The 15,261-nt window shown below is 36.2% G+C and overlaps 1 protein-coding gene across 2 annotated transcripts in view; it reads left to right on the top strand.

Moving 5' to 3' along the window:
- Positions 1 to 15,261, top strand: part of ANGPT1 (angiopoietin 1) — a 188,221-nt gene that overhangs the window by 106,791 nt on the left and 66,169 nt on the right. For both annotated transcript variants that reach the window (XM_084509721.1, XM_084509722.1), the window contains exon 5: positions 11,189 to 11,316. In XM_084509721.1, coding sequence (XP_084365847.1) covers positions 11,189 to 11,316 — 128 coding nt within the window. The remainder of the gene's footprint in view (positions 1 to 11,188; positions 11,317 to 15,261) is intronic.

Genomic DNA, 15,261 nt, shown 5'->3' with positions numbered 1-15,261 from the left:
CTAAACACAGGCACAAGTTGCCAGTGAAGAGTTGTGAATGTCCCATCCCTGGAAGAGTTCAAGGCCAGGTTGGATGGGGCTTTGAGCAAACTGGTCTTGTGGGAAGTGTCTCTGCCCACGGCAGGGTGGTTGGAACTAGATGATCTTAAAGGTCCCTTCCAACCCAAACCATTCTATGATTCTATGACTTTATGAATTAAAAACACAGTTAAACAGGCTTGACAAAGTTGGAGCAGCCACACCTGAATCTGAACACAGTTACCTAATTTTGTCATTAAGCCCTACATTGTTTCTCAAAGGTGACAAGACAGATAGCTACAGCTAAGATTGACAATATGTTTGTCCAAGAATACAGAAATATGCATCTGCTCAGTTTCCCTCTACTTCTTCCTGCTTTAGAGATTCTATGGGCAAGTGATAGTATGTTTTAAAGACATCTGAAAGCAATAGCAGAAATACATTTAGCCTCTACAACTTCCTGAGGAGGGGAAGTGGAGAGGAAGGTGCCAGACCTGGTAATTAACGACAGGACGCAATGGAACAACACAAAGCTGCACTAGGGGAGGTTCAGACTGGAAGTAGAGAAAAATATTTTTACTGTGAGGGTACTCAAACAATGGGACAGGCTTCCTAGAGTGGCTCGTGCCTGTCAGTGTTTAAGAGCCTTTTGGAGATGCCTTCGTTGATATGCTTTAACTTTTAGTGAGCCCTGAAGTGATCAGGCAGTTGGACTGCATGATCTCTGAAGATCCTTTCTAACTGAACTGTTCTATTCTACTCTGAAAATAGAAGAAGATTATTATAAGAAAAAATTTCTGCCCATAATTCACAAAGCTCTTGTCACTATTACAGATGCATGCCACTTTTTGAATTGCCTCTATTTGTGAAATCTGTATTGTGAAATCTGGGCAGAAATACTGAGTCTTAATTTTGCACTTAGTGGCATGGAAGAGGCGTCCTCCTTAACCTTGCTGTAGCTGAATCTAGCTGAGCACATGATAGAAGCACTGCAGTGCTGCAGCTGGATGCTGGGTTGCCTTTGTACAGTTGTGTAAGTGTTCAGTTAAACATACACATCAGCAGTGTTTTTTTTTTTGTTGTTTTTGTTTTTCATGTGCTACAGACTTCCCATTCCCCTTGGAGACTTTCTATGTTCATACACATTTTTCAGATGCCCAGAAAGCTTAATAGTTTTAAGGAATCAGTTTTGCCTGACTCACCTAACGTTAACAGTGTAGATGTAGAGATCTGGTCTAGACTTCCTCTAGAATCAGCAAAGGACTTTTTTTTCAAATGTATTGTCTTAGGTTGAGGTGAATTGCAACTCAAAGTGCCTTTTTCTCTCTATTGCCTTTAAAGAGTGAAAAGAGTAGTGCTGCTATGTATACAATCAATGTCTACATCAGGACAAATTAATTTTATAATTGCTGTTTTCTAAAACTAAAGAAACAATCATATTCGAAATAATAATGTTTTATTTTATTTTATTTATTATTTTTAGTTTTATTTTATTTTATTTTATTTATTAATTTTAATTTTATTTTATTTTTTATATCTTGTTCAGGCAAGCATAACTTTATTTTCAATTTACACTATATAATAAAATACGGCAAAGTAACAATCAAGTCAGACTGTGGTTTAACAGAGATACGATATTTAAATAAGTTAATTTAAATGTACATCATTTAAAATTTCTGCCAGCAGGAAAATATTTGAACTCTTCAAAACAGATTTGGGATTCCTGTATTTTATCCCTATTAGGTTGCTGATGGTGACAGCAAGAAGTCAGTATTTATTACTGCTGAAAAAAAATAACACTTTGTGTATATGTTTTTGCATTTCAGTTTTTGATTGCTAATATTGAAATCACTTACCTACTCTCATTCCTACCGCATATCTCAGTCCCTAAATCCCCCTTCACTCGTCTTCATGAAAATTGTATTACTCACTTACACAAAAGATACTAGAGGGGATATCAGCATATATGAACCAGCCAACAACACTGCTGGTGTCAACCAAATGGCTTGTTAATGAAAAATTTCTTTTTAAGAATACCATGATTCAGCTGGAAACACTAAATGCACATTAGGGTGCCTGTGTGGAAAAATATAAATCAATTAAAGAAATATGGACACTAGAGATATTAAACAAAGCCAGTGGTTTAATCTCTCTTGTAGCAGTTTGTGAAAGACTTCTTTAGTTCTCATCTCTCAGTGAATGGCTGGATACTCACAAAATTGCTGTCTCAAGCAGAAACTATTAAGGAACTATATTGCAGCTGGATAATTAAGCGTCTTTATCTCTTTGTAAATGGGACATAAGGCATTCTATTTCAGCTCACTAATGAGGACCACTTTATGGTATTCCTAAGCGATGCCCTTCAAATGCACAGTGAATCGAAGTATTATTGTTGTTACCAGTCACTAAGGCTGGATTTATTGGGAAACAAACTTGATAACTGTTGATAATTTATTAGGTAGTAAATAATTATGCCCAGGAGAGGGTGAAAGCTCACTATGTTAACATCATTTTCCAAGACTTAGTCAATTCCTGCAGCACTACAGGAGGGAAATTCTGCTTTAAGTGATTTATTTAATAAGTACTTGGATAGCTTGAGTGCTCTTGCTCTGCTATTATTTGCCTTTCTTACTTCAGACTCTTAGAGGGGGAAAAAACAAATATAATATTCCATTCATTGCTAAAACTTTTCTGTTAATGATAATGTGATGCAACTAATTTACTATACCTTTTCTCTTTTCCCCTCCCCCCAGAGAAGTGGATCTGAAATTCTAGTATATAATAAACCTTAGCATTCCTAATGAATTTGAGACTGCACTAGTTCCTATGCTGGCAGAATCTACTTAGATTAGATGCTTGATGCTTGAATCTACTTAGATGCTTGATGCATTTCAGCATGGCCTGGTAGTTTTGCTCTGTTGTATTAAAAAAGTTTCATGCATTCATTTGCGCCTCCCACATGCAATAAGTTGTATGTATGAAGGGCTAGGGACTGGTGGCAAGAAGGCTATTTTTACTTTTGTTGTTGCTCCTCAGAAACAAAATACTTCCACTTATCCTTCCAATTTAGTGATTGTAGGCTCACAGGATAAGTCAAATTAATTGAGCTTTTCCAATGGAATTATACACCTGTTTAAAAATAAAATAAAATAAAATAATAAAATAAAATAATAAAATAAAATAAAATAATACAACACTCTTTACCGAAAGGGTTGTTAGGCATTGGAATGGGCTGCCCAGGGAAGTGGTTGAGTCACCATCCCTGGAGGTCTTTAAAAGACATTTAGATGTAAAGCTTAGTGATATTGTTTAGTGGAGGACTTGTTAGTGTTAGGTCAGAGGTTATACTAGGTGGTCTTGGAGGTCTATTCCAACTTAGATGATTCTGTGAACACAATCAAACAACCCCCCCAGATTTTCTGGAAATCATGATGCCACCACAACAAATAAACAAACAAACAAAAACCAAACATTCTGCCAGATCTTGTCTAAGTTGATTCACTCCATGGCTATGGAGACAGTCTACAACCAACAGCACAGGAAGAGCAACACCACATCTTTAAATGACATCCTGTTTTTTGATTCTGGGTAATAATCTCCTTTAGACATAAAAGAAGATGTTTACTTATACTGTCATAAACTCTGAAAACTTACACTAAGGCCAGCATTTCCCAACCTAATTATTCAGCAGATGTGTGAGCCTGAGGAAGGAGTTCTAGAGTTCTGCTTTCTCCCGGCTTAAATAGCCGTGTAAGATCAAGGTAAACTCCCGAGTAAATCTTGAATGAAAAACACAGGATGTGCTTCTTGCCTGTTAATGGTTGAAATGAAAATAGTATTGTATAAGTTACTAAGAAGAAACAGAAAGGAAATCAGAAAAAAAAATGTACTACTGTATATTTCGTAATGTGATAAAATGCTGTGTAACTGTTGGACTCTATGTCTCAAAAAAAAAAAAAAAAAAAAAAAGCTGAAAAAAAAAAAAGATGACGAAGGATATGGAGTCCAATAAGTATATTAGAGCTGCTTCAGGCAGTAAGAAGAATGAAGGAAAATATAGAAACGATAGGTGTTGAAATTCATGGAAGAAAATTCATCTGAAGTTTATTAAATATAGGGATATTATATCTGCCAGAGGATGATCCTATGCTGTAATTCCTGGAAATGCTTTCCTGCTTTTATCCTCCTCCCCAGTCATCTATTCTTACTGAAGTCTCCTTTTGGGGCTAGGTGTTAGATTAGCCCTTGCAAAACCTTAAGGCCTTCCTGGAGAGGGAAAGACCTAAAGGAAATTGAAAATAAGGAGAAAATGGGTAATTATAAGGGTATGTAATAGGTATTGCAGGTAATTAAAAGGTAATTATAATAAGAAAACAGAAGACCACAGGCTTAAAAGATCAAAAATGTCCAGGGAAGGAACTGGAACGGGGCACCATTGATGTCACCTCAACAAAATCCACAGATCCCTGGAAGAATCCAAGAGATGGTGGAGCTCAGTGATGTCCTCTGTGCACATGGGAACAATGCGCAAAGGCTCCCTTGTTGAGTTCTCTTCTGCTGAAAGAAACAGAGCTGGCTGGGCTGGCCAGGCCTGGGGGCAGGCTGGTGAGGAAGCTCCATGACTTTTAGGGCCTCTTGCTGGAGACAGGATAATGGGTAGGTTGGATCTGCAATGCTAGCACAGCAACTCTCATAACTCATCTGACGTTATTAGGAGCCTGGACAGAATAGTTTTATAAACAATATATAATCCACAAATTTATAATCTATAAACTTGATTTTGTAGCAATAGCTTTAGGGTAGACGCAAATTAAAAAGAAAGAGCTTCAAGCAGTGGAATGTGATTTTTTTCTTCCCTTAGTCATGAAAATCTGTATAGTCTAGTTCCCAGAACAGAAATACTTTATTCCAGTATGTCAACATGAACTTTTTTTTTTTTTCCTCCAATATTCCTTTGGCCAACTCTTTTTCCAGATTCAGAGCAATCTCACAAAGAAATATTACTTTTAAAAGCACTTTGGTGAATGAATGAATACTTCACTGGAAGGAACGTATATATCCAAACTCCAGTCCTAAACTTTCTCCCAACTCCCCAATAAACAGATGTGTGCACACAAGCATGCACACAAAATGACTTGTTGGAAAAGACTGCTGGACTCCCAGACAACCAGAAGAAACTTATTAATTAATTTTTCTTTTTTTTATGATGATGATACTCAGACTTGTGTTAATATGGTACAATATAGACCTTTGAGTAAGTTTTGTAGCAGATGATTATAGTATGTCTTTCTCTATAATAATTTATACTGGGTACTTTGTACATGTAAATTTGCTTTTAAGCTTTTACTTAGCTAGCTGAATGCATAAAAAGAAATATAAACTCCTGATGTTCTATCTATATAAATAACTGCAGTATTTTTAATTTCGGAGAAGAGGAACCTAAGTTTTCTAATATATATATATATATATTATTTTATTTTTTTTTCACATTGTCCAGATAGGGTAACATCAGCAACTTTAAAAGAGTTTTAGGAGAATAAAACATAGTATATGTTATGTATCTGAATAGACTAGACTCTAGAAAACGCACTTTTCAAATCCTTTTTGACAGGGACACAAGCATGCTCTCATTTTAATTTGTAGGCAACACCTGAAGAGCAAATCTGAGTTTAAGCACCTCCAGTTTCATGCATTTCCCTCTGGTGCATGGAACATTTGCAATAGACTGCAGAACTGTAAGCTGTATTATCACAGGGTTGTCTGTTTCAGAGGATAGTTGGACATCACTACCAGCGATTAGGTTGCAGTTTAATGTTTGTTCTCAAGCAGAGGATGGTGTATGATAGACTAGGCCACTGAAACAACAGACTACACTATACCTCTGGCTGTAAATCAGCACAAACTGAGTGACTTTAACTGTCCATATTTTTCCTCCTCAAAACAAAAATAATCTTCACCCTTTCTCTGTCAGCCCTGTTTGTGGCTCCTGCTGCTAACTCTGGGAACATATATACATGTGTGGGCCATGTTCCAGGCTTCCACACTGGGGATATTTGACTGACATCCTTCTGATAGCATTAGCAAACTGCTCCTGATTTGATGCTTTGCAAGCCAGGCATTATTTGCCATTGTAACTGGAACTGTGGTGGTACACAGCAGCTGCACCCAAATGGCTGGAAAAGAGGTCAGAGATATGGGATATCTTACAGAAGTGTAGCATTCCTCACCACATGTCTAGAACCATGACAAGATTAAGGCAAACTTGGTCTGCAGTCTGGTTACAGACAGAAACTGCCATTTTGTAGTCCTTGAATGACCCTGATCTGGAATGCTGCAGCTGTAGGTAAAAAGACATCAGTTTACAAACACACCTTTTTTCATTTTTAGAAGCTCTTCATCTGGGGACAGAAATTTTCACCTCAGATACTTCTGATACAGCAGCTAGAATTTGGATTAGTTATACTTGCCAATAAGATGTTGGAGAAAGACTTCTCTTTCTAAGCTTCAAAAGCACAAGAATTTTATTTTTTTTAAGTGTCTTTTGGTATGTATAGTGACTATTGAGTCCTATAAGAAAATTAGATTTATGTAAATAAAACATTTAAATTATTAACATATAATAATTAACTAAGACACTACAGAAATCTCTGCATATCTCTCTAAGTCACCATAATGAAAAAAAAAAACAACAGCTGCCTTTCATTTACTGACAGTATTGCTAGAGGACATAAGACTCAACTGATTTCACAAATATGGCAGTTTGGTCTTTAAACAATTTAGTAATATGAGCATGTTTTTATTGATTCAGTCAACATAATGAACTGCAGTGTGATATTCCTTATTTCTTACAGACAAACCACAATGTTCTTTCATTAAATATCTGACAGACTTGAAAGTGGTGAGATAACAACTTCATTTTCTTAACAATAATCGGAAATTTAAAAAATAATAATAATTTTGAAATACTTTTTTCTGGTAGAGATCAGATTAGATAATTTTCATATAGCTAGAAAAAAAATGTTTTGTGTTCCTAGTGGATGACTTTAGATTACTAAATAATTCAGGAGCTAGTTGTTCTTACTAGTTAGTTGGTGACTTCTTATCAGGCATGAAATCAGAGCTAACAACCAGTGGTGGGACTTCTCTGGCTATCATTTTGGGAAGAAGGGGTTGTGTGTCACAGCTCTCTCTCTCACTTGCAAGCTTCAGTAAGCCTTTCCAAGAGAAATGAAGAGGCTCCAGCCTCAGGTGCCAACCCCAGCTTCCTACTGAATTTTAATGCCCATTTAGTAAAAGTAGCAAAAAATCTGCTCGGCCCTGACAGTTCACAGCTCCTGGGTTAGCACAAACCTCATCAATTTGGGTTCCTGTTCTTCTGTTATGCCACAGAGCAGCCATGCTGCCAGGGCTGTTGCACCTACATGGGAGCAGTCATCTGGCAGAGCTCTGGGCATTTACAGATGGTACCTGCTGTATTGCCTGGGCTTGATTCATCATCGAGGGCCTTAGAGAAAAACAAATGTAACCAAAGGACTGATAACTGAAATAAATAATTCAGCAGGTAGGGAAACATAGTTAGTGTAGCCTAGAAGAAAACTATTGGACTAAAAATTAAGCAGAAGCCTTTTGAATGTGCAAGGAAGAAATGTATTTCTCTTGTTAATTCTTCTTATGTTCAGGAAAGCAGGTTTCTACATATAGGCATCATTGCTTTAAAGGAGCATGACTTACTTCATCTCCAGTTTATTCATCCAGAAAAGGCAAACAAAAAAGTCCTCCAGGGCTCCAGATTTTGGCTAAGCATTCAGGTTTAAAAAATGGTGATATTATTGTGCTTGACATAGACTTATTTTTTTCTTCAGATACATAAAACTTTGGTGTAAGCGTTGTATCTGAAAAAAAGCTAAACTAACATTAGAAAACTGGTAAGTCAATTAAGATGTTTAAGCAGTACAAAGACATTTAATGGCTACATGTTTTGTTTTAAAACAGCTTCCTACTTACTACTTACTTAGTCTTACTACTCCTTTAATGTTTATTTACACATTTACCGTATGTCAGCCAGTGCAACATTCAGGAACTTCACTTGATGTATAATGAATTTAAGGTCTATGTAATGTCATAATGTAAAAAAAAAAAAAAGTAGTCCTGAATGATAGGGAAAAGTGGTTTGGAAACTGAGAAACTGACTGGAAACTGTATGGAATATTAAGTTAGAAAAACAATATCAAACCTTAGAAAAAACATATTCTACTATGGAGAACATTACCAGTAACATTCCTGGGTATTAATTTTCTGATAACTTTGGGTTGTTCTTGCAAATTACAGTCTGATATGTTAAGGAAAACTGAACTTTATGCTGATCATGCTAAATATACTGTGCTACAATCTGTAACAGTGCAGCAGCAGCTTCACAAGGGACTGAGCTTTCCTTCCAGTAAGGTCACCAACTTTTGTGGTAGGGAAGACAGGCACCCATAGAAAGTCATCTTCTCCTGGCTACACTGGTTCACCCACTGCTGCAAAAGAAGGTTATTGGGAAATTACTACAACTGCTGTGTGAAATACATCAGGTATTTCAGCTGGCTGATACTGGGAGGACAGAAGGATCTGGGCATATACAGGGCATTTATCTGTCCTTGTCACTTTCCTCTCTGATTACAACAGCAGGCTTATTTATTTATTTATTTATTTATTTACTTTTTTATTTATTTCTAGTCTCTAAGCAAAATAAAAAGTTGTATTTCTAAATATGTTAGCTAGATATGAATCTCCTTAGAATATCATTTTTCAAATCTACTTCTAATTCATCTGAAATTAAAATCTTACCTGATTTAAAAGTCAGATGATACTAGCTTTGGGAGATAATCATGATTTTTTTGTCTAACTTTCAATTAAAAAAAAAAAATAAATCAAATTTCAGTATCCCTGAGTGACTCTTAAGTAGTTATTTCCAATTGTTTTGCAATGTGTATGTAATGGTAAAATGAGGTAAAAAAGAGGTAAATTGGTCTTTTACGTATATTACAGATATTAAAATGTAAGTACTTTTAAGACTGAAGGAAAAGAAGACTCTGCCCCTGCACAACTAAATACATTTTTAGACAAGAGAAACTCATGTCTGCAGTTGAAACAACAGTATTAGAGAAATTCAGGCTAGAAAGAATGGATTTAATTTAAAGCGCCCTGAAATTAGTGAGAGGCTTTGCTTTAACTCCTCAAGGCTTTGGCTCCAGCCCCAAGTAATTATTCAAGCTGGACTTTGGCCACTAATGCTAATGCCATCTGCTTACAGAAAAGTACTGTGAAATCTTTAATTAACACAAATCATAAAGGCCTCAGTTTTATGTCTTATCTAAAAAATAGCACCTTCGAGAGTTCACTGTTGTTGTTTGCCTTGCTGAGGACCTCATTCAATGCCATGTCACAGGGAAGAGTGTCACCTACTGCATAGCCAGCACTAACTTTCTTTTACAAATACAGCCAAGTCTCAAAGAAGTTGATTTTCTAATTAAAGTTCACTTTAGTATGTGAATCAGTTTTTATTTTTATTGACAGTGTTGGATAAAAACAATAAACACAGCATATGTATGGTAAGAGCCTTTTGTTTTTCTGTACCTGGAGAACAGGGTAATCTTACAGTTCAAGAATGGATCTCACTGTTTTTCCATTTTTGCCTTTTCACAAAACCACTGAAGCAAAACATATAACCTTTTCCTCAATTTCCCCATCTGTGTAATGTTATTAATGTCATTTCATCTTGCAGTAATTTTCCATGCTAATATTTTGCTTTGAAGTGTTCAAAGGTGAGATAGTATATCAAGCTGCAAAGCTTTGGCATTGCTGCATACCAGCTTATGGCCCAGATGGTCCCACATGCTGTGCAAGGCTGTTGCTCTTTTGCACACCATTATCATTAAGCGCCAAATTTTCAGTATGGGCCACTTCATTGAGAGTGAATAAGGCGTAGTCCCTTTTGTATCTATAAGTCACATTTTCAAGCCAAAAAAAAAAAAAAAAAAGTTTTCACCAGACAATGAGTGTGTGTGTAGGACTTAAATGTTGTTTCCTTATTGTAGGATTAATGAAGTGCTGGCCTGAGCCCTGCACAACACTTAAGGACATGTTTAACTTTAAGAATCTGAGTAGACTGATGGATTTCCATGGGAATACTGATGTGCTTAAAGTATGTGTTGTTGGAATGAAGTCATATCCTTTCTGTATCGTGTGGGGTCAGGCTACTTTTGTTTGTGAAAGTGAAGGGAACACTCTCAGATGTTACTCTTTCTACAGGGTATCTCCTGTCTGCTCAAGATCGGGATCCTCAAACAACTTGCCCTCTTGATTTCTCAGCCTAGACTATATATGTGGTCTGCAACATTCAGGATCAAGATCTGCACTGGTGTTCTAATATTAATTGTTTTCCTGCTCTGGGCCATAAAAAGACTAAATGTGATGGACTTCAGTAGAATTGATTTTTTAGTTTTTTTTTCCCAATAAGTTGTACCTAGCAATTTGTATATTGCAGACATCAACATAATGAAATAATTCTCTGAAAAAAAAAAAAAAGAAAAGAAAAGATAATCAGATAATCAAATAACACAGCCTCTGGGCTGCTCAAAAGGCAGTACTTCATGAAGAAAGAGCATAGGCTCTCTCCTTCTGGGGTTCTGTGTTGCTGTCTCACGTGAAGTCTGTCTCGGATCACAGCACTGAACATGCTTGTCCACCTCCACATGCTGTTGCTGGGGCGTTCTTTGGCTAACTCCCAGATAAAGCTTTAGTCAGGCACAACACTTGCAGCTCCACAGACCTTTGCACTCAGAAGGAATCCACTGTGTTCATCTCTCTGTAGACAGGATGCTCTGTTTAGCTATTTGCATTGTGACAGACTTCTGCTGGTGCCTCCTCTGCCATCTGTCTGAAAGTTTCATAGTAGTTCTTTAACAGAATTTAACAAATACATTGACTGTGGAAGGACCACAGTATAGTTATTACTGTGCAAGTTTAAAAGGAATGCAATGTGCAAAAGTGAGTCTCTTTGATACAGAAATGCTTAAGATTGCTGATAACTTATGATAACTTATGATAATATGATAATATGGTAATAAAATATTATCGTAATATGATGATATGATAACTTATGTTATCATATTTTTCTCTTTTGCAGTTTTACTTAAGAATGCAAAAAAGGAGGAAGAAAAGCCTTTCAGAGACTGTGCAGATGTATACCAATCTGGTTTTAACAAAAGTGGGGTCTACACTATTTATATTAACAATGTGTCAGATCCTAAAAAGGTAAGGAAAATACTTGTTTTATTTTCTTATTTGTTGATGTCATGTTGCCCTGGCCTTAAAAAAACGTTTGGTACCTTTACAAAAGTTCTCATTCTTCAAACTATTGCACTGATATAAATAACCTGTGTTGTATTCCAGCTTGAAAAAATACAATAGAATAAAGCAGAGGATAAACTGTAGTATTCCAGACATTCTTCTTTCTCCCTGACAGATAATCCTTCCTAAATTCTGACATACACTCAACAACCGACTCACTTCCTCCCACTCAGCAAGTTTAGTTGATTCAGACTATGGCCACAAATAAGTCTGCAATAACATACAGAAGATTATTATCTTCTATCATAAAATTATTATTTTCTTCTTTGATATTAACTTCTATTACAACATGCTGTAATGAGGAAGCTTATAGGGAGATGATCTAGTAGCAGAGAAAGAAATAGCAGAATGAGTAGGTTTAAATATAGATATAAATTGTACTTTTCTTGTAGGGAATAGATATTTGGCTGCAGAGAACAAAAAAAAACTAAATATTAGCCCTGTTTGAAATGATGAAACACGTTTTCTTGTCCTTCTCTTAAAAGATCCTTGGGATTTTTTTTTTTGATGAAAACAAAATATTTGAAAAAAATAAAAATGAAAGAAGACTTTTTTTTTTAAGAATGCTTTTGGGACTGAGGTGTATGAGCCAGTTGAGGCTAGGAAGCTGGAAGAGTAGCCTAAACCTAATTTACACATGGAGAAATTCCAGCTTGTCCTTCTGTCAGAGCACTACTTGGAGTAACCACCAACAAGGCCATGTGCTCTTTACCTCCAAGAGAAAAATACAGTGGTGTCCTGCAAGTGGGCCAGACAGGAGGGAAGGAACTCTGCAAACAAAACAAGGCAGTAACGAATATTACCAATGTAACTCTCTATTGGCATTTTATAATTATACTAAGATATTTAAAATGTATTTCTAAACTGAATTTGGTTTTATTATAGGCCTTTGGAAGCCTGTGAATGTCAAGTCATTATAGTTTACTAATGAATTAGGATTCATTAAACCATGAGTTTAATTAGGATGGGAGATTACTATGAGCAAAGGTCAATACAGCTCTGATTAATATGAATAGACAATTAACATGACATGAAATATGGAGACACTCTTAAACATTACTGAACAGGTCAAGAAGAATAAAAGTAGTTCTGTAGAATCTGTGCAACTCAAAACAAAGATGTTACATCAAAGTTGGAATTGTATATACAGATTAGTATTGGATTTTCTTAGCCTTATTAAAGTTCATAGACAACCTCCAGAAGTTGGACTGCATGGAAAAACAGCGGTTACCTGAAAGCACTACAACACCGATGCTCCTGGTATATTTACCCTAAACATCCTCCACTGGTAACACAAAGACAATGGCACTATGGAAGCTATTCTGTGTTTCTGCTATATCACCATTTGCAGACACTGTTATCAATCAATACAGGCAGCCCAAATCAGCTAGTATCATTGAATTATTTTTTTCCTGGAGGTTTCCCATTTTTAGCAAGAAAATGTGGGAATGTGTGTCAGTATGCTGAGGGGTTTCTGCTAGCACCTGTTTCTGTCTTGCACTAGTGATAACACAGCAAGAGCTGATCCTGAGCGTGTTCCTGTTAGTCAAGTGAGGAGTCTGATTGCTTTAACAGATGTTTTTTCAGACATTAAGGTTGTATTAGCACTCTGCAAGTTAGTGCTGTGCAGAGATAGCTGAACTAATTCCAGCTGAGATAGCTTAAAAATCATATCAGTGCAGCACTGTGCCAGGACTAATTAGCCCAGAGGTAGCACCATACTGACACAGTTAGATTACTCCAGGACCCAAACTAATATCCCGATAGGTATTCTGTGGAGACATACTCACATGTTTAAAGCAGGCTTAGTTACCTGGAGTATCACAATGCAATGCACAGTTCTGACATGTCTTAAGAGGACTAATATATTGTTGCCTTCTGTAATACTCACAACCACTGTTAACTATCTCATTTATAGTAATTTTATATTTCGTGTTACAAAAACAGACCTTCATTTTATATTTCCTAAGGGATACTTACTAGCATCCTGACATTCACTAGAAAATATCCTTTCATCATCTATATAAATGTTACTGTCAGTTCTATTTTTTTGCTCTTTATTACCTTCCTTACCATTTATATCCCTCATTTTTATATGCATAAAAATGTAACTTGCAATTTTTCTTTCATGTCTTCAGCTTCAACAGTTTATTAGCTTAAAGTGTCTTCAAACCCTGCATCAAAAATAATTGAATCATTTTTTAAAAAAGGACCTTAATAATATTCCATTATTATTATTATCATTATTTAGAAGGGAAGAGAAAAAGGGGAAAAAAAAAAAAAAAAAAAAGATTGCTTTAAAGTACTAAGCTAATTGAATGGCTGACTTTGGAGTCTGTGTGTGTGTGCGTGCAGTGCCTCATGGTGTTTGACAGATGATTGTCCTTGGGTCATAGTGACAGCAAAGGCAATAAGAGTCCTCTCAGTGTCCCGTAAAGCTGAGGTCAGCTACTGGGGAAACAGTGGCTGATGAGAAGTGGAGGGGCAGTGAGGGTGAAACTGTCACTGTTTAGGGAGCTGAAGGAAGCCAAGGGGACAGCTCTAGGAGTGCTGATAACATTTTCCCATGGTATTGGACTTTCTTGCTACTTGCTCTAACATCCTCCAAAGTTATCAAAAGGATGACTTCTACTAACTTCTGTGTGAACTGCACTGAAAATGTCATGTTAGTAGTGGGGTGTTTATAGCTGTGTCCTTACAACTCTGCAAAAATTCTGTGTTGGCATGAACTCAGTCTTCAAACCCTTCTGCCCTGCTTTCTGCCTGTGGACTGCCTACCAGCTTCACATTGATGACTTCTCTGAGTGTATCTGCCAGAATTTTAGCCCGTTGACTACATGCAGACCACATACACTGTGGAGACTGTGATTCTGGCATGCTTGCCAACATCCTTGGTATCTGCATAGTAAAGACATTCCCTGAATCGCAAATGGCTGATCTTGAGCTTTTTGCTATAGGCCAACAATGTAGACTAGTGTGCAAGCACTTACAGTACAGTATAAGGTAATCTCTCTCCTTTTGTCTACTTTAGAATTGTTCTGATCTTTAAATGGTTATTGTAATGTTTATAATAATTTAGTCCATAGAGTTTAAATATGTACTATATGTACATATGTAAATATGTACTAATAATCCCATATGTACTAATAATCACATATCTAATATGCTTTAATATGCCTTTCAATAGCTTGGGTATTTTTACCCATGCATTTAAGGAAGGCAGTAGTGCACTGCTTTGGATACCTTTTTAATCTAAATTGGGTTCTTTAATTGATGATAAACTCAGAATCTACAGATGAATAAAAATTCTAAATCAGTTTTCTTCCTCCTTTTCTTTTTTAGTAGAGGATTAAACATCAGAACATGTTAGAAAGTTGTTTAATGGTTGAGTGCTCTGACCTTGTCTGGGACAGAAGCCAGTCCAGGACACTTGTTGGCTAGAACTATAAGCAGCAAACATCTATAAGGAGCTTGGCACTCCTGCTAATATGGCAGGTGTTTGCGTCTACCGCCATGTAAAGTGCCAGACCACACAATGAAAGCTAGTGAATTACGTGCTGCTGTAAATCTTTCTTTCACTATAGTTTTCTCTTTTAATCTGCTATATTATTTAAAAAGTACTGGAGTATTCTAATAGGTATTTTGTTATATTTTTGAATAGAAAAAGACTTACACTTTTTTTTTCCTATCTTTAAAATAAGTAGTCTTAATACAGATGAAGATTTAATGCTTTAAAAATTGGCAGAGGATTCATAGCAGCTTGAAGTGACTTATAAGGAAAGTGAATCCATCATTTAGAAATTCTCACTATAAATCAGTCTAAAAAAAAATAAATCCTGTAGATAAATG

The sequence above is a fragment of the Aythya ferina genome, assembly GCF_964211825.1.
Source record: "Aythya ferina genome assembly, chromosome: 2".
Lineage (NCBI taxonomy): Eukaryota > Metazoa > Chordata > Aves > Anseriformes > Anatidae > Aythya > Aythya ferina.
This window is presented reverse-complemented; position numbering and strand designations above follow the sequence as displayed.